Source organism: Tiliqua scincoides, chromosome 2, assembly GCF_035046505.1.
Source record: "Tiliqua scincoides isolate rTilSci1 chromosome 2, rTilSci1.hap2, whole genome shotgun sequence".
In the NCBI taxonomy this organism is placed as follows: domain Eukaryota; kingdom Metazoa; phylum Chordata; class Lepidosauria; order Squamata; family Scincidae; genus Tiliqua; species Tiliqua scincoides.
This window is the reverse complement of record NC_089822.1, coordinates 8,506,766-8,527,161: the sequence shown is the minus strand read 5'-3', so window position 1 is coordinate 8,527,161 and position 20,396 is coordinate 8,506,766. Positions and strand designations below refer to the sequence as shown.

The 20,396-nt window shown below is 44.4% G+C and overlaps 1 protein-coding gene across 2 annotated transcripts in view; it reads right to left on the bottom strand.

The window, feature by feature from the left end:
• The window catches only part of ME2 (malic enzyme 2), a 35,185-nt gene extending 15,355 nt beyond the window's left edge, over positions 1-19,830 (bottom strand). The window contains exons 1-6 of one of the 2 annotated variants that reach the window (XM_066613724.1): positions 19,709-19,830; positions 11,325-11,446; positions 6,327-6,460; positions 2,961-3,110; positions 1,544-1,619; positions 734-895 (exon numbers count right to left, since the gene is read on the bottom strand). In XM_066613724.1, the coding sequence (XP_066469821.1) occupies positions 734-895; positions 1,544-1,619; positions 2,961-3,110; positions 6,327-6,460; positions 11,325-11,432 (630 nt within the window). In that variant the 5' untranslated portion in view covers positions 11,433-11,446; positions 19,709-19,830. Of the gene's footprint in view, positions 1-733; positions 896-1,543; positions 1,620-2,960; positions 3,111-6,326; positions 6,461-11,324; positions 11,447-18,637; positions 18,693-19,708 lie in introns of those variants that run through there. The other variant, XM_066613725.1, reaches the window with a different exon arrangement.
• Positions 19,831-20,396: the final 566 nt, after the last annotated feature.

Below are 20,396 nucleotides of genomic sequence, written 5' to 3'. Positions count from 1 at the left end.
GCTGTCTGCTGGTGTTCTTTTGCATCTTTTTAGATTGTGAGCCCTTTTGGGACAGGGAGCCATTAGTTGTTTGATTTGCTCTGTAAACCACTTTGTGAACTTTCCATTGAAAATCAGTATATAAAAACTGTTAATTACTTTTGACCAGGGGTGTCCAAAGTTTTTGGCAGGAGGGCCACATCATCTCTCTGATACTGTCAGGGGCCGGGGAAAAAAGAATTGATTTACATTTAAAATTTGAATACATTTACGTAAGTATACATAAATGAATATATTAAAGATGAACTTATAAGAATGAAGGTCTTGCAATAGCTCAAGGCCTATAAAAGGCCTTGCACAAAGCAAGGCTGGCCTTTCCTTTGCTGCCGCTGCTTCATCACAGACGTGAAACAGCGTGGAGGAAGCCCTCATCCCACAGCTCCTGCAAGAGATCAAACAGTTGCCCTCATGCTGAGAGCAGCTGCTTTGGGCCAGTGCGGGCTCCAACAAATCTCCACAGGCTCATTGGTGACTGGGGGCTCCCTGAGGGCCACATTGAGAGGCCTCGAGGGCCGCATGTGGCCCTAGGGCTGGGGTTTGGGCACCCCTGCTTTTGACCATGAGTGACTCAAAGAACAGCCAGAAACAATGCTTCCTGGGTCAAACAGGGGCAGTTCTGTTTAAGAAAACAATGGATGCTATGGGATAAACAAATGTCAAATGGTATATTGGAAAAAAATATGCTGTAACTTACCAGGTTGTCAGTGCCAACATCAATACACACAGGAAGGCACTTATCAGGTCGTATTCCAGCACATGCCGTGTATAAACACAGCTTGCCAACAGGAATTCCCATTCCATACACACCCAGATCACCAAGACCCAATATCCTCTCTCCATCCGTTACGACGACAGCCTTGAAGGTACAAGTGAAAATTTAACTTCATCAGTCACGGGTTATTATAGGAATACTGCACAAACCCCCATTGTCTTTCTGTTCTTGAAACAGCTAAAATTCAGTACTTCTGGTGGAACCAAATTAAGGAAATGTTTTTTCCACTTCATATGTTACATGTACGGTGGGCGTGCCAAAGAAAAGCTTCCATGAGGCCACATGGAGGAGCCCCCATCAAACACAGCACCTTCCTTGTTCTGAAATGGAGAACTTCCTACACTATGTGGCCACACACTAAAGACACACAGCAAGCTATTTCTCTTACAGATGCCAGTTAATGCTCCTTTCATGCACAATTCTGGTGGATGGCAAACATTCTAAACATATGTTGCTCAAAAATCATATACGAAATAGGCTAGTAATGAACCAGACCATTGGTCCATCCAATGTTTTACAATGTTCTACTCCAGTGTTTCTCAAACTGTGGGTCGGGACCCACTAGGTGGATCACGAGTCAATTTCAGGTGGGTCCCCATTCATTTCAATATTTTATTTTTAATACTATATTAGACTTGATGCTACTATAACTGTGACTGCAATTGGGGAAATGTTACATTATCCTGCCCTGAAGTAAACACATACAGAGAGAGATTTGTATGGAGGCAGTACCTTCACTTCATTTTCTGGCCAGTTGTTCACAATCGATCTAACATGTCCCCTGTCTGTTATGGCAATGAATAATCCTCTACAAGAAAACCAAAATGGAGAAACTTTTGACCACTGGTAAATGTAGTCATCCCTTTTCTTTGCAGAAAAATCTTGGCACAATGAATCTCTTACTCTGACGTTTTATATATTCAATTCAGTACTTGTGTTTTACAATGAACATGAAATTAGATTTCTAAAAAATGTCCTTAAGCCAAAACACAAAGCAAAAAACCCTACTAGAAAAAACAAAATTGGTCTAAAATGTGTCCAGATTCCATCAACAATCGAAGTTGACATTAGGAGTGGGATACACGCTGTAATTCAGAGGCTGGAAAAGACAAGCAGCTTAATCTTTTCCCTAGTCACTATTCTCTGTAAGCAGAAATTAAATTTTTTGAGAAAATTCAAGGTTAAAAATTTCTAACTAGGGAAAAAAATTAAACTGTTGACCAATGCTAACAAGAAACAAGAGTCTAGAAATGCTACACTTTTTAGGATTACAATCTATTTTTGTTATTATTTACATTGCACTTGTGGCAATGAGGCTTCCAATACTGATTGGCTGAACTGGTATGATGGCACAGAATGTTTATGAATAACTGCTCGGGAAACAACACTGTCAAAATGTTCACAATCTTCTGTGAGGGAAGGCAAAGTTGTCCATTTGGCTGTACTGAAAACCTCACTCGGGCTCTAGGGTCAGGAGGTGCTATGTGGGACAGGCTGAGGACTGGAAAGATGTTGTAAGAACCTATAGGACAAGGATCTCAGAAGGAAAGGGGCTGAATGAAGGGCATAATTTACAAAGAAACAGAAACCTAACTGACTTGTAAGAAAAGGACAAGAAATTCTAAGGCAGTGTTTCTCAAACTGTGGGACGCAAGCCAATTTCAGGTGGGTCCCCATTCATTTCAGTATTTCATTTTTAATATATTAGACTTGATGCTACCATGGTATGTGACTGGATTTGGGGAAATGTGACAGACCTGTACTTTTAACAAGCTACTAGGTATATTCTTTTAACAATGATAGTCAATTGGACTTACTCCTGGGTAGTGTGGGTAGGATTGCAACCTAGGATTGTTAAAAATTTTCCTGTTTGATGACATCACTTCCGGCGGGTCTTCACAGGGTCTCATTCTAGAAAGTGGGTCCCGGTGCTAAAAGTGTGAGAACCACTGTTCTAAGTGAAAAGGCAGAGCACATGGGGAAGCTAGGCAAGAATGGGACTGTGGGCACTAAATTTCACAGTGATTTGAACTAGCCATCAATGTGCTTTACTAAGCAGTACAATTAAAAACAACACACCTGCTCTTTAATCTTAAGGACTGTAATTCTACAAAGGTTTGTTGATGATATAATAGAAAAGAGTCCTTACTTTGGTCTCCTAAAGATGTGTCCATAATGGGTACATGCTAAGCCTACTGTTGGTGTATAGACAATCGGCATTAACCGCTCAATATCATCTTGCAATACCCGGTAGAATAACTTTACATTTCTTTCCTGGATCCCCATTATGTAAATGTATCTGTAAATGAAGCAGAGAAAATGCTAGGTTAGATTTTGATATTTGCTGCTGGTGAGGAACACCTTGAAGACAAATCTGAAAGGAAGAATAAGAAAAAATGCTTTTGTGTGCCTCATGCGTAGCTCTCCCATGTTCTCAGTCTGCTCAGGGTTGAGTTACCTGTTACAAGTGGTTAAGTATCCCTTCAGCATTTTCTTTGTTCAACCAGAAAGCCGTCCAGAGCCAAGAGTATCAAAGAAAAGCAGAGGGAAAGGAGGGGGCTGCAAAAACTTCAGTGAAAGAGATGAGAACAGGGAAAGGGGGACACCTGATTCTCTCTCTTCTGGCCATTTCTCTGCTCAAAATCCATCCCCCCCCCCCCCCCACACACACACCATAAGCTGTTTTTGGCCCCATCAAAGAGATACATGTATTTTCACCCATGGGGCAACAAGCAACTTGTGGGATGGTGGATACTGAACAGGAAAATGACAAGAAGCAGCCTTTCTCCTTTATGCCCCCCCCCCAAAATGGTAGCCATTCCTCCATCAAAACAAGCAACCTCTGATAGCAAAACTATATTTTTTGTTGTAAACAGCAGGAGGGGGGAAGAGACCACACTATGGGAAGGGGAGAAGGGGTGTGTGCACGTATTCAAAACCTTCCTGCCATGGTCCCAGCAAAAATTCTGTCTCACTGACCAAGTGTCTTTGAGTAGAAGAAAGTATACATGTACAGGCCAAGATAGCAAAACCTCCTTACAAATATCAGCACCACCACCACCCGGCAAAAAGCCCTACACGATTTATAATCTGGATTGTAATCAGTCCTTTAGCACATGATACTGGTTTATCTCAAGTTGGAACATCGGTACTCCGGGCTGAATACCAGCTACTCTGACTAGGAGCACTTCCCCTGAATGTTGGACAAAGGGCTTTCCGATCACCTGCTCTCCCATTCTTTTCAACAGACGATGCCAGGGATTGAGCCTGGGACATCTTGCATGCAATGCATACACTCCCTCCCTAAGCCCAGGTTCCTACCCATAAATGTCTAAAATTTCTAGTGGAACATAAGGCAGCAGAAAGCTATTTTTAAAACCAAACGCAAAGTCCTGTCAATGGAATGCTTGGTGCTCAGCAATCTATCCCAGCTATTTTCAATGTTTTCCTTCTTACAGCACACAGACCTGTGATGCCACTTCTGGCTTCCAAGTGACTCTTTTGGGTTCTGTGGTTGGTTGTAGGGCAGCTGTCTGTAGTAGTGAATTGTCTGTCCCTCTTCTTCCGCCGGCTTAGGGACAGACAATTCATTACTACAGATAGTTGCCCTAGAAACAGAACTGCAAAACCCAGAGGAGTTTTTCAGCCATTTTCAAGCACTGTGCTCTAAACTTCCATGGCATACCTTCGGACCTTTCGTGGCACATCAATGTGCTGCAGGACACTAGCTGAAAAAAATGACTTGTCTAGCTTTTATCCTTGCATTTATTGTGAAAATAACCCTGGCCTGAAACTGCAAACCAATGCATCATTACCCAGTGATTCAGTGAGATTTGTTTCTAAGAAAATATATAATGAGTTCAGGTTGTACCTATATGTTGATAGGGAAAAATGAATGCAATTTCCCTTAGTCGCATTGGAAACAGAGTTTCTTGATATACAGGATGCTGCTCTATGAGCAAGTGATCAACCATTCTGTTAGAACAGCGGTTTTCAACCGCTGTGACGTGGCACACTGGTGTGCCGCGAGGCTGCCTCAGGTGTGCCGCCCGCGTGCGGGAGAAGCGGCTGCTTTGAGCCTCCCGCAGCAGGTAGCACAAGCAAGGGAGCAGCCAGGGAAGGAGCTGGTCGCAGCTGAAGAGTCTGGCTGGAGCTTGCTCCTGCTACTGAGCACGACTCAGGCTACAACCTGATCCTCACTTTCCTGGGAGTAAGCCCCATTGGCTACTATGGGGCTTACTTCTGAGTAGACATGCATAGGGTTGGGCACAAAGGAGATTGTTGCCTGCCTGCATGCTGATTGGCCAACAAGAGGAGGAGCCAGGAGGTGGGAGTGAGTGAGAAGAGGGAGCCAGAAGCAAGCAAGCAGGTACATAGTGAGTGAGTCTGCTAAGGCCCCCAACCTAAGGTTTCAGGGTCCCTGAAAGTCCCTTTTCCTTGCCAGTTTGCCTGCAACTCCCCAAAGCGATTTTTAGAGGAAGGGCACTGCGCCACAATCCTATCTACACTTTCCTGGGAGTAAGCCCCATTGACTATAATGCAGCTTACTTCTGAGCAGGCATGCGTAGGATTGGGCTCTGGGGGTGCTATCCTAGCCACACTTACCTGGGAGTAAGCCCCATTGACTATAATGGGGCGTACTTCTGAGCAGGCATGCATAGGATTGGCCTTTGGGTTGCACTCTTTTTTTCTCAAATACACAAGCAGGCAATTGGCACTTTTCTCTCCTCTTCTCCCCCACCCCACCCCCTGCCCCAGGAATATTTCCTGGGGAAATAATACATAATTTAACGTAAGTAAAAAAACTGGTAGTGTGCCTTGACAATTTTAGTGCCTTGTCAGTGTGCCACGAGCTGAAAAAGGATGAAAATGGCTGTGTTAGAACCTAGATCCGTTGTGACCTTATTAACAAAGTCAGCTGGCACCCAAACATTGCCCCCAGTTCTGTATAAGAAAAAGAAACAGATAGACAATAGGCTGTGCTCAGGGGTAGAGACTCTTCTCAAGAATCAGTGCAGAAAAAGAACAAGTTAGAAATAGCTGGAAAATGACAATGAGTTCAAAGATGTAGGGCTAGCATAACATAGATGTAGGGTTACAGAGATGTAGAGTTATAGAGAAGCAAAACAGGCAGTAGAGAAAAAATACTTAGCAGGTGGTACTTCAGTGACAGCCCTCTTCTCCCTCAGGCTGCAATCCTATACACTCTTACCTGGGATTAAGTCCCATTTCACACAATGGGACTTACTTCTAAGTGGACAGGTATAGGACTGGGCTCTCACACATGTTCTGCATTGTTCAGTGTTCTCTTATCAGACACTTTTTAAGCATGGATTCAAGTGACTGCTTCCAGACAGCTGAATTCCCAGAATTTCTACACAAAGAAGATCTGGGGCATATTGAACTGGGGCATTAGGTATGTTCCAACACACATCCAGTCACAAATGAAATATATTTTATCAAGTTATTGAGAGACAGAGCTACAAAAATGCAAAGTATGGCAACAAACTCTTACTTTTCCAAAGGGTCAGTCATTTTTGCCAGGTTCCTATGGAAACGTAAGGCTTGGATGTCTTGCGTTTCTATCTTTGGAGGCAGGAGTCCTTGGAGCCCAAGCATTTGCCGTTCTTTTAATGTAAAAGCCATACCCTGGAAACAAAAGGTCATACGTTTTGTCAAATGAGACTGAAAAATGGAGGTTTCTGTACAGTCATCCCTCAGTATACTAAAATCTGCAGGTGCTCGAGCCCAGTACTGCAATCACTTACCTGTAAGTTGTGCTGGGTCCTCTAGAGGTTGTACCAGCCTATGGCGCATTCCATGGGCCCGACTGGGACTCAGACCAGCTCCTGAACTTGACCAGAAGTCACAGACATGAACCAGAAGTTGCTTCTCCAGTTGCATTGGGGAGCTGTTCTGAGGCCTGGGAAGGCATCCATGAATGCCAAGGGCCCACTCTATCTTAATTAACTCAACAATACAACACGTACTATGTTCTGCCAGATTCCCAGTCCAAGCTCTGCTTGGAGAATTACACCCACTTTTAGCTAATTAGCTCCCCTTCTTTCCTCAAAAATGACCCTGGTTCTGCCCTGCAGTACTGCTGGACCCCACCACTAGGGTAGCTCACCTGTTTAACCTACAGAGGTCCTCCTTCCTGCCTGCAGTCTCCCACCACTACAGTAGCCCCTTGATCCTCAGCAGGTCTTGGGCACAGCAGCCAAACACCAGTCTTAGTGTCTCCAGCAGTTTCTGCTCCAACAGCTTCCAAAGTCCATTCACACATCAGTCCATCAGCAGTTCCAGCAGTCCATTAGCCATCAATTCCTTAGTCCATTAAACCAGTCTGTCCTTCCTCAAGCTTTCCTCCTTCTAATACCCACACCAAACTCTTCCTTCATCAGGTGCTTTTTTGCCTGATGGACCTATTGCCTTCAAGTGGCTGCAGTTGATCACGCTCTGCTGGATGCCCAGGCCTTACCCTTAAAGGGACCACTGTTGACACCACATCCTACCTCCTCGCCAGATCTTCCGCGATTCCAATACATACTGTTAAGTCAGCTCAAAATCCTTGTTACCTTGTTTATCCTTGCTAAAGGAACATAAAATGGAATTTGCCATCTAAGAGAATTCTTTTCACTTAACTCTTTGCTCACACTTGCGGCATAATGGCAACAGTAAGGAACGACAATGACACTAGCACTACCACCGAGGTAGATTTGCTTGAGAAACAAATACAGATGCTCCACCCCTGATATTCAGAAGTAACAAATGAAACTTTTGAGAATTACAAGGTATTTTTAGAGGCACCTGAGAGATGGTGACTAGCCCAAGGTCACTCAGTGAGCTTCAAGATCAAATGGAGACTTGAACCTGGTGCCACCAATCAAAGTCATACATTCTGCTCAATATCAGGGTGCTAACACAACAATAAGGAATTCTGTTTCAGTTACCATCAGCGCTTTCCACATGCGCTGCCTCGAACGCATTCTCGGCATCACCTGGCAGGACAAAGTTCCAAACAACACAGTCCTGGAACGTGCTGGAATCCCTAGCATGTATTCACTGCTGAAACAGAGACGCCTGCGTTGGCTTGGTCATGTCGTGAGAATGGATGATGGCCGGATCCCAAAGGATCTCCTCTATGGAGAACTCGTGCAAGGAAAGCGCCCTACAGGTAGACCACAGCTGCGATACAAGGACATCTGCAAGAGGGATCTGAAGGCCTTAGGAGTGGACCTCAACAAGTGGGAAACCCTGGCCTCTGAGCAGCCTGCTTGGAGGCAGGCTGTGCAGCATGGCCTTTCCCAGTTTGAAGAGACACTTGGACAACAGTCTGAGGCTAAGAGGCAAAGAAGGAAGGCCCATAGCCAGGGAGACGGACCAGGGACAGACTGCACTTGCTCCCAGTGTGGAAGGGATTGTCACTCCCGAATCGGCCTTTTCAGCCACACTAGACGCTTTTCCAGAACCACCTTTCAGAGCGCGATACCAGAGTCTTTTGAGACTGAAGGTTGCCAACACACCATCAGTAATTTAAAACACCCTACAATTTTCACACAACTTTTCTTTATATGGTTCCATCTAAGCGAGCTGGACATCATTTTAGTAAACAAAACAGAACTGCTGATCTCAGATGTAATCTGCCAGGATGGGAAGTAAATGTAAGAGAGAATACTATAGCCTTCATGAGAAAACTACTTTAGCCTTCATGAAGTACACTGGGTTTCTGAAGCAATAAGGGGATCAGTTGCACTAATCTGAGATCTCTCTGAACAGCTTCTTCAAATGTGCTAGGTTCTCCTTTTCACCTAAGATTTAACCTTTGAGACAGTGCATTTACGGCTTATCCAAGCAATCAGTGAATGTATGCTTAAGAAATAAAACATATCAGCAGAAACAGAGGGGGAAGTGAGCAAGTCACCCTATTTTCATTACCAAGCACCAGTCTCCCAGCAACTCCAGTTGCCCCCTTTCACATCTCTCTGTCCTGACTTTCACTTGACGTCTTTAATCCTCTTATGACTCAGCTTCAATAAAACAAGTGCTTGACTGTACAATAAACCCAGCAGTGACCTTGGGGTTCTTAGCCACAATCTTTCTGTCTCAGATAACAGATGCTGGTTTTTGAATGTATGAAGTTGCCTTACAACAAATTCAGCCACTGGTTCATCTAGCTCAGAGTTGTCTACGTAGACTGACAGTAGCTCCCCAAGACTCCCCAAGTCAAGGGGTCTTTTGCAGCCCTATCCAGAGATTCCGGGAACTGAACCTGGGACCTTCTGCATGCTAAGCAGGTGTTCTTCCACTGGGCTATGATTTCTTTTCTGATGTGTGGAACCCTAACTTTGGAAAATAATAAAATGAACACTTAGCTTTTGTACTGCAGTTTTGAGTGTTCAATGAGCTTTGCATGCCTGCCTTCTCTGGCTCGTGCCCTCCACAATCAGGTTTCCTCAGAGGCCTCTGGGATGATGCAGAGGCCTCTGACGAAGTCCACACTCAGAAAGGCAAAAGAAATTAGGACAGATTAACCCACTTTGTCTTTAGCTCTCCAGCTGCTTGTTCCTGCCTTGGTGCAACTGGGGAGAGGAGGAAGGAGCATATAAAATGCTCCTTGGTGGGGACAGGCAGTGTCTTTGCAGGTGCACATGCCAGAGAGTGTCATGGGGGGTCTTAGCACAGCGCTCTGCCCAAAGACCTGGCTATGTTGCCTTCTGCAGATCTCTCAGTCGCAGTGTCTCCAAAACACAGTAGAAAACGACAGTGACAACTGCATGGCACTGTTACGATAAAGGACTGCAGCCACTATCCTTATATATGAAATTCAACCCTCTCAAACTGCTTTTTGGCTATCATTGCATCTTGGGGGTTTCCAGGTCACAATGTTGCAGTAGAGACAGGAGTCACTCTGGATCAAACAACTTTTATGTTCCTTTGGCTCCCAACCACCAATCCTCAGAACAACCTTTGCCTGCTTGCAAATGGTGCACAGAGACTCTCTAGGCCCTTGTCCTAGTTCTCTTCTCTCCTTGGCGCTTTCTTTCTCTCAATTCCACCTTCCATTCTTTTCCTTTTCCCCTGCCTCCTCTGCCCTTTTCTCATTCTCCACCTATCCTCCTTACAGCTGTTTCATTCTTAGGGCACAATCCTGAACATGCCCTGGGCCAACGCAAGTCCCTTGCACCAGTCCATCACCATCATGAAAGTAAAGTATGAAAGTGCTGCAAAGCATTTTCGTGCCAACTTTGGAGCCAGCAAACTCAAGCCCCACTTAGCTGGGGCAACAGGTAAACCGCACCGGCCGAGCTCAGCCTGCACGGGGGTCGGGAGGGTGCGTGGGAAGGGTGGGAGGCATTTCAGGATGAGGGGGGCAGCAGGCAGGCCCATGGGCGGGTGGCTGGTAAGTGGGGGTGGAACCAGGATCTAGCACTTATACTGGATCCTAACCCCATTCCCAGGCAGCTCAGGGTTGCTCGCATCTGCGCCACCTCTTTAGGTGGTAGGGAGAAATTATTCCCCTTACCCCAGGGGTAAGAGGAAGCAATTCCCTTACCCCAGGCTGTGCCGCTTCCAGCCCCAACCCTGACTTGGATGTGCAGCAGGCCCTCCAGCCTTCCTGCTCTAGGGCAGGTTAGGATTGGGCTGCTAGTCTGCACTCAACCCATGAGCTTCCCAGGGAAGCCTTCCCTAAACTCTGGGACCATTTCACAACACTCAGCCTAAGTGAGGACTGAACCCAAGCTGAACTGACAACTTCCCCTTTCCACACAGAAGATGGAGTACAAACAACTTTGTTCCCCAAATAATTAAATCTTCCACGACACCACACCAGCTCAGTCAATGAGAGGCTTCATCACAAGTATTGATTACTACCTAAATTAATGTACAAATATTACAAAAAGGGAATTTGCTACAATTCCCCACATTGTCACACACACCCACCCCCATTAAGGCAGTAAAAATATGTAAGATTAACTGTGATCCTCTATGACAAAGAAGTTCTTTGCATCGGCCTCTCTCAATGTAAAGCATCCCCTACTACAGCAGTCTTTCGGATACTGAGTGATGCTGAATATTAAAAGAACCTTGATGATCTTCTAGCACAGCTGTTTTTCCACTTGTGTAGCCCTCAGCAGCCCATTTCCATAAATTGTACCCCTCGTATTAGCAAAATGTTTGTAATTAATATAGTTCCCGTTTTATCAAATTTATATGTTTTCAACTATCGATCATATCTGACAATACATGAATTGATGACCAGAAACTAGCAGCTGCTGGAGCTTTCACAGCCAGCCGGCTCCCTCTTTCTTCCTGCTGTGCCAGCCCCACAGGATATTCTAATACAGACCTATATTTTTCGGTCATTATTCAATTCTTACCCAAGTACCTTAAAGATCCTGGCAAGTACCCCTGGGGGTACAGAAGCCCCAGGTTGGGAACCATTGTTCTAGAAGTGTCCAGTTTTGTTCTTAATTCGAGATATCGTGTGTAATACAATCAAGTGACTAACCTTATTTGTTCTGGGGTTCAGCATCAATGGCTTCCCTTTTTCTTTTGTATGGAAACCACGACATGCCAACGTGCAGGGAGCAGCAGCTGTTCTTAATCGGGAGAGCATTTTGTACCGTTTACCTGGGAAAAGAAGAAAGGAAGAGGCTGCTATTAATTGGTATACTTATTTCATACCGATAACAAACAAAGATACAAGCAAATCCATACTAACCATCTGCAGAACCCAATGCAAATTAAATCAATGAGCCCACCCAACCTTCCTTTGAATTTTAGAAGATACAGAGAAGTGGGGATGTTCTCTCACTTGGAGAAGGGGGGGGAGCTTTAGTGGCAGTTGGAAGTAGCAGGTGGTCCTCTCGCTACTTTCAACTATCCAGAGTCTGGCACTACCCCACTCAAGTTCCTCAGAAGATAAGGGATGCATTTGTTCATCTGCTTCACACCAGGTTGCTCAAAGACTTGGAAGCAGAAATAATTTCTCTCCAGTGCAGAGTGAAAGTCCAACCTTCTCCTCCCCCATGTATTGGGAGAGAGGTGGGGGAGAGATCCTTTTGGAGCACTTCACAATCTGCTTTTTACCACCTTGAATAGTTTGGTGTTCTTAAAGTTAAAAAAAAACTTGGGGGGAGCCCACTTCTTACTTCCCTCCACTGTAAATTTCCTGCTGTGTAGACTGCTTTAGAATAGGGCAATGCTGCATGAATTGGATTATTAATTAACTTACAGGTGCACAATGAAAGTTCTAGTCCTGATATTACCATATGTTAATCAATTATAAACTACAGAGCTGGAACAGTGGTTGTAAGGCATTGATTTGAAGTCAATTTCTAGAACACATTACAAGGTCAGCACCATAAAAACTACTTTCTCCAACTGCAGCCAGCAATTTTGAAACCTCCTTTGGAAACTTTCAGGAAGAATGATGGAAAGTATTTAGGCTGGCTTCTTACCGAAAGCCCTTCAACTCTCCAAGTTGCCAACTTCAATGTGTGTGTGTGTGGGGGGGGGTGAAAATCATGGATTCTATGTGTGCTTTTAAATAAAATAAAACCAAAAAAAGAAAACAGTTCTGGCCTCATCCACACTAGCTCAGAGTTGCTTGGTAGCCAAGATTACTGGTCTATTAAGTGGCAACAGGAGCAAAGGAAATGCTGTCTGTATTAGGTTACACAAGATGCTTGTCAAACAGCGATTCAGAATTAAACTAGGTTCCTGTGGACAAAATCCAGCTGGCTTGCCAGAGTTACCCGGGTCGGAAAGAATGAACTAGTTACTGCACAGGATCTTAACAAAATAATATTACAGGGAACTCTCAGTTTAACAAATGGGGGGAAGGGACGTCTGTTAATGCTGAAAGTCCATTAAATCCAACTGCATTTATAAAAATACATGTGCTGCATTTCTGTACATCCAGCACACGAGCATAATATATGCGATTAGTTTCAAAAAAGTGGACTATGTTGGTTATTTCTAAATTTAGTTAAATCAAGGTCCACTGAACTGAGGGTTCACTTTAGATCTATCCTCCTACAAGAGAGCTCATCCATAGGTCAAGAATTCAAACTGGAAAACTTCACCTAGGTTTAAGTTTTTTAAGATTTGTCAAGAGATTAAATGATTTTTAAGCTGATTTGTTGCCTGGCTGTTAATGGGCTAATAATTAAGTGGTTAAAATTAATGTATTGCGAAGCCTCTGTAAGCCTGCTTTTGCCAAGAGAGCCCCCTAAGATGTGTTTCTTTAGATACAGGCTGAAAAGTAACTCTAGGGATTCAGAGACTGCTGTGTAATTATAATGGAAAGGAGAGGGGGGCTCTATGTTGCCCAGGGAGCTACTAAAACAGCCCAAGTAACATGGTTGTGTAGATTTCAATCCAAGAGTGATTAACAGATCCTGTTTCAATTAGTGAAGTATCAATGCCTTGGAATAGATTTTGCCACAGTACAAAGCAAACTTCTGGCACTCTTCCTCCTTACTTCCCAAATATATTACCTTTCTTGGGTTATTAACCTGTGAAACAGGATTGCTTTCTCATTCCGTGGAAGAGGGGAAAAGGAATTGTTCTCCAAGTAGCATTATTTTAAATAGCATTATTTAAATAGCTTTATTTTAAGTGGCGAGTTCGAGAGAAAATTATGACTATGTAAACAATAATGAACCTGGACTTCCCCCTCCCTTCTCCTTTTAAAATTCATTTGAAGTTTTATTTCTCCAAAAACCAACTGCATTACGTTATTTTAAAATATTCTGGGAGTCAGAGTGTTCTGCTGTCCACCCAAGGGTTTATCATTCAGGTAAACAGCCATTAGCAAGGCTGATGAAAAGTCTCCCCAATACTAGCTTCTCTCCTAAAAGCCAAGCCAAAAACAGCAACCTTTCAGTGGATTCGGTCCTAGCTACCTTTCCCAAGAATGCAGTCCCCAACTAGGCAGGAAAGGGTTCAGCATCCACAATGGCTCCTAACAGTATAATGCCATGAAGGCCACTGCTGAAAAACTCAAGAGTTTGTTTAAAGCGGGACTGGCATCAAAATGTGAATCTCCCCATCCTATTGGCCAATCCCCTCTCCCAGCCCTCTCCCATTTCTGCTATTGCTGTTTTCCAACAGTCATCTCAATATCCCATGGTTCTTGGAGGCCACTCAGTCCTCATCAGGGAGTTTTTTCTGGGGGCTTTCCCCCCCCCCATTTATGTTAAATTTACAAACTAATTTACTCATCCAAGTCCCCCCTGTAGGCAGAAATCACTACCAAAGAACTTACAGTATCACATTAAGTATTTGATGGATTTTTTACTCCACCTTTCTCCCATTGAGGGCACTCAAGGCGGCTTGCGATTATCTAAAACAGCGGTCTCCAAACGCTTTGGCCAGAGGGCCGCATGAAATATCTGGCACAGTGCTGAGGGCTGGGAAAAATTTTAAATATAAAATTTAAATAAATAAATTAGAGATGGAACTTAGATGATTGAATGAATTAATGAGTGGGCTCATTTACTCAGCCTCTCCGGCCCTCACAACACCCTCCAGATGCAAGCAGAGCACAGCTCTGGTCATGTTCAGTCGAGTGTTCAGTTCTCTTTCAGGGGACAAGAGGCTGGCCACGGGCCAGATAGAGGCTCGCTGCAGGCTGCATCTGGCCCCCGGGCCGGGGTTTGAACACCCCTGTTCTAAAACACACAACGAACAATAAACAAAACAGTAAACAATTTTTAAAAACCCAGTGGATCAGCATCAGTTAAAACAAATGCCAGTCTGAGATTCAGTCACTAGCAGAATTCACAATCAAAAGCCATTCTAAACAGAAGTTTCTTAAAAACCCACCAGAAGGTCTCCAAAGAGAGAGCATCAAGCACAGAACAGTGATTTTATCTGGTGTGCCATGGCACACTGATGGGCCACAAAAGGTTCACAGGTGTGCCACAGGAGTTTGAAGCACAGCAGCTGAAAATTTACTGAAAAACTTTTCTGGGTTCTGTGGTTCTGTTTCTAGAGCAACTATCCGATAGTATAGACTCTATAGCAATGCATGGTCTGTACCTCTCCCTCCACCGGCTCCTTAGAGCTGGTAAAAAAGGGACAGACAATGCATTACTACAAGCAATTGCCCTAGAAACAGAGCCACAGAATCCAGAAGAGTCTTATGGAAGTCAGAGTGACATCACAAGAGGTGAAGAGCATAGAGGACCATAATGTGCTGTGGGAAGAAAATCTATGAAAACCACAGGAAATAGAGGGCAGAGAGGGGAAAGATATGCCTTGATGTCAACACTCACAGTCAGTTTCTGCAGGGTGCGAGGATCAGGGGATTATGCCCAAGGATTCTTGACAAAGGTGGGTTTTGGATGATGTAAGAGAGGAGGCATTATCAGGTGGCCTGGAGACAGCTCAAGGGGCAAAAGGCAAGCACGGGAGAAAGGACAGAGGTTTCTGAAGGAGTAGGACATCTTTGGACTTCTGAAGACGATGCAGCAAAGGTCACAGGTAGGGATAGATCAGGATGAAGGATGGAGAGATAAGAGATCACAGAAATAGAAAGGCTTGAACATAGGGGCACAGGGTTTGCTCCCAGATCCAGTATAGATTCTCTAGTTTCTACAAAAGGTTATGCAAGAGCGGACAAAATTCCCACGTTACGTTCAACACACATCCCATCTTGGTACACATGATAGTTTATCTGTATATGCAGACCATTATTCATCCATGTACAGCATGAACTGGCTCCAAGGTATCATTTTTGCTGAAAACAATTCTCACACCCCTATTTCTCCACACTAACCTTGCTTTCTTGCAACTGGATCTCAAGAATGAGTAACACCCTTTACTAGACAAGCCATCTGAATTTTCTGAAGCCAGCAATTTCTCCAGTCTAAGGCTGTAGCACTGGAGGACAGATGACTGTGGGTTTCTGTAGCAGAACCTCTTATAAGGGGGGCATCTGGCCAGTTCAAACTAATTGTTAGTACTATACAATGGTACTTATCTGGAAGCAAATGTTTTCCATGAGTGAAAAGCAGCATATACTATCCTAACTGCAGCCATGAATATGTATTTCTTATGAATTCAAATGTCACAGGACCGAATTAAAGTCACACCTATTCCACCAATGGAGATAGCTGCCAGTTAAGTTACAAAGGAAGTTTGGCATGAGTGGGGGGGGGGGGGAGATTTCTTGCATTCAGGGGTGCTTTGTACATTACATTTTAATGTGTACACGCAGAGGGTTTTCAATGTCACAAAGCAATGTGTATATACAACAAATGTGTGTTTGTCACTGGAGGAAATGATGAAGAAATAACAGCAGTGTGAAGCAATCACACCCTGCAGAGAGTAGAAGATTGTAAGAGCCTTGGGGCAGAGACTGTGTTTTGGTTTGTGTTACCCTGCAGTTCATTGGTTGCATGTGGTGGGGGAGGCCATCCGCTACCACTGAGTTGCTGGCCTGGCTACTGCTGGCAAGGTAGCACTGCACTGCAGAAAGAGCTCCTTGCAACTATCAACTTGAATCACAAATTGTACACCCTCTCTTTTTATTAAAATAACTGGACTGTCATAAGCTTGAGACAGAACAGACATACTAGATTGGCTCATCACTTCAGCAGAGATAAGGCAGACTATAATTTATTAAATGGGGCATATTCCAGGCATAAATGGCTTGGCACATTATGGTACTGTTGTGAGAGAGAAACATACACAGAATTTTCTCCTCTGGGTCTTCCATTTCATCATAGTTAATTCTTCAGATTTCCAGCCTACAGGAAAAAAAGGACTATTTTGGTAACCTTAAAGTATGGAACCTTAGTGCAGGAATGGCCACATCAGAAATGCATCATAAGCTTGAGAGTAACAGACAATTACATAGTTTAAGGAGGTTCAACATACTCCACTTTGAGCTTCTTGTTTGTGCAGTGCTTCCTACCCCTCAGGCATATGTGCTTGCCAAAGGGTGAAGACCTATTTTTAGTAATACATCTCTGGGCACAGCACCAGTCTCCAGATACCATGTCAGTGAAAGCAGACATGATTAATCCCTTTTGCCTTTTTGATTGCATGTGTAGCTGGGAGTACAAGAATAGAAAAACAAAGGCAGAAGTGCACATCCAAAGCTATCCTTAGCTTCAGCTTGTTAATCATTTGTCTAATCTTCTGCGATGAGCTGGTACAGTCTACAGGTAACTAAGAAGGGAAGCTTATGTGAAATTGAAAAAGTCCCCTTTTAGGCTGCCATGTATCACAAATAAATAACAGATATTTGTAAGCAGGTGGGTGGGTTACTTTTGTAATCTTACTTGCATGGCTGAGAATAGATATTTTTAAAAGCTTGCTGGGACAGAGATGTATTAAGCCATGTTATGTGGTTCTTGGATGTATGAAATGTTCTCCAACATTTCATAAATTCAAGAACCACATAACATGTAGCAAGTCCAGATCTTTTCCTAACATTTTTCGTTAGTTTCAACATACAGTCAAGGGCCAGTTAAAAATAGCACTCAAGATAGAGATCTATGTCACTTCCTCTCCCACTGAGACCCCGAGGCTTCCTGGGTGGCCTCTGCATTTATTCAGAATGCTAGCCAGGAGTTAGTTCACAAGTTTGCAGAGAGGGGTCTTTCCCAGCCATACCTGAGATGCTGCCAGGGACTGAACCTGCAACCGTCCACATACAAACCATGTGTTCCATCACTAAGCGATACCCTCTCAGGAATTAAAAACCATTATACAAACCAGCCCTGCCCATTGCAGGAACAGAAGATACCTGCATGTGTACATGTACATGTTGTAGCTACATCCCTCACACAAACTCTCAAGGCTAGCAGACACCATAAGATAGGTCAACCAAGCCCACCAACCATGGGCTCAACACTCCCTCCCATAATCCCAGGTAGGCAACAAAAACAGATGTTTTATCAGAATCTGACATTGAGTCACATTCATATTGGTAGATCACAAATCGTACCACAATTAAGCATCTTCTACACAGGCCAACCTGTGTTGGCCTGAAACACAACAGACCACAAGCAGGTTCCAGAAGCCAAAGCACACTGTGCAAAGAAGTGTCTGTGGCCAACAGCACAGCAAGTGAGCCAAGAAACATGCTACAAGTTGAAAGTTGGACAGCACTAAAAATACCAGAATCACTAGCCCAGTAATGTACAAAGGGCAAGGCAGGAGCAGTTCAACCCTGGGTGCACGCAATACGGGGATATCAGAATGCCTGTTCTTTTGAATGCCAGGTAGACCTGGTCTCCCTGGGGGATCTTAAGGTAGAAGCCAGATCTGCCCATGCATTTAAGCAGCCAAGGGTGGGGCGATAGGAACAGCCCACCCCGGGTACCAGTGGTATTAAGAATACCACAGCACTAGCCAATCTGATCTGGAGAGAAATTCTCTCTTGGCCCAAAGACAGTCAATTAGACCTTGAACAAAAAACAAAACCCATCCCTGGTTCAATATTTTACTGAAGCACCTGTGTAGCAACCCCAGCCAGTATTCTGCCTTTACCTGCATCAGTTAGGAAAAGGGGGGAGGGGGGAGGGAAACCACAGGTCTCCATGAGTAACAATTAAAGGATCAGAAAACAGTCAAAAAATAGTGCTTATACTGTACACCTGTTCAGAATGAGATCATCATGAAATCTTCATAAGTTTATTATTTTAGCAGCCCATGCTGTGGTCCACGGGGGTCACAATGTCTTCTGCGATAGCAAGCCACAGCACCCCGAGATCCTGCCACTGCAAATATTGTTGCTAAAAGAACATTCGTGGCAAACCCAGCATAGCTGAGCCATTGATAATTTATGACTATGAAACTTACGGTTCCTGGCTTTTAAGGCTTAGGCAAAGGTTCACTTCAGGCCAAGAGCTGGCACAGAGACAAGCTGTCGGGTCTACAACTACTAATTTTAATTTCATCAGATCAAACATCTTCCGTTTTGCCTGACGGTGGAGCACCCAGTCACTTTATGCTACGTATGAAGTTATGCTACGTACATTACTTGCTCCCCACCCTGCCTTTAGTTACAGTCTCACACAAGACTGTTGTGTTCACAAATTATCACCTACCTACTCTAATGCCACCCACACAGGGTGTGCAACGTGTTTTGTACGCAAAGCAAACCTGAGAGACTGTCAAGACAAAGCACTTCCTGGTATGCTGTGGAACTGTATCAGACATCAGCCAGCGGTCTTTGAGAATGCAAATTATTTCTAGATGTGAAAGACTAATTGCAAAATGAGAAGAAGGAAGGAAGAAAAAACCCACACAAGTCTGAGTAGGAGAAAGAATCACCCACCCCCCCTTAAGAGAATATCCCTGTGATCAAGCTTAAGGGGACCAATAATTTTACTACAGGCATTCCCCCCTTAAGAGAATGCCCCTGTGATCAAGCTTAAGGGGACCAATAGTTTTACTAGAGACATTCCCTCCTTAAGAGAACATCACTGTGGTTCTGATCAAGCTTAAGAGGACCAATTATTTCCCAAAGGCATTCCTCCCTTTAAGCTCCCCTTTAAGAGGGGAGGATCCTCATTCCTAGACATGAATTATCCCATACACAGAGGCACAAAATCCCACCAGTATCCTCCAGCACTACAAAAAGGGGCCTGCAGAAAAGCAATCACAGGACTTTTTAAGAGGTGGTTTGGCTGAACCAAAATGCTATTGGAACAGGTGACAGAGTTAAGAGGCTCCTTGGGTCATGGTGCAATTAGAGGCTTGCATACAGCATGGAACAGACAGCCTGGCCTCTCTCCCCTCGCACATTAGGGTGCAGAAAAGGAGGGCCTGGGGGGTGGGGAGACAAACATGAATTAATCCAAAGAGGTTATAAAAAGTAGCCATAAGAAGCACCACTTATAATTATAAGCAAGAAGGGGAAATAATTACCAGGTAAGGAATTGCTGTTGCTGCAGCTGCTGCCACAGCCAGCCCTTTGTGGCGTGTGTGATGCTATTCCAGGAGCAGAGCCTCACTGCAAAGAACCTTCCCCCTCCAGCCCCCAGCAGACACTGAAGCACACAATGCAGAGCCGCCAGGGCCACCCCAAGAGGCGGGGCTTACTGCCTACGCGGCTTGACCAATGAGACGCGGAGCAGGACAATCGTATGCCTAGGAAGCGACTGAATATGCAAATAGAGTTGGCCACGGCAGCCAATCAGAATGCTCCGATCGGGATGAGTGTGGGAAGCCGGAGAGGAAGGATGCTCCATTGGGGGTCTTGCTGGGAGGGGCTGCTGCGTTCATCTTGGCCCTAAGCAGGATGCAATCAGCAAGGACCAGTCCCCACGAGCTTGGTGTCACGTATCATGCCTGCGTGTGCTGGGCCCCCTGTTGGACACTTGGAGCCCTTGCAAGAGTGAAGCTTTTTATGTATCCCAAATCATTATTATTTTCTAATAATATTATTTTTAATGACATTTTTAAATAAAAAGATTTTTTTTTTAAATGGAGATGTGCAAAAGGAAGCTTGGTAAGAGCCTGAATATATGCAAACAGGCACTTTATTTTCATATTTGCACCCCACACTTCAACCGTTCCCAGCCCTCAGGTTGGATTGCAGGCACATAAAGAAAAA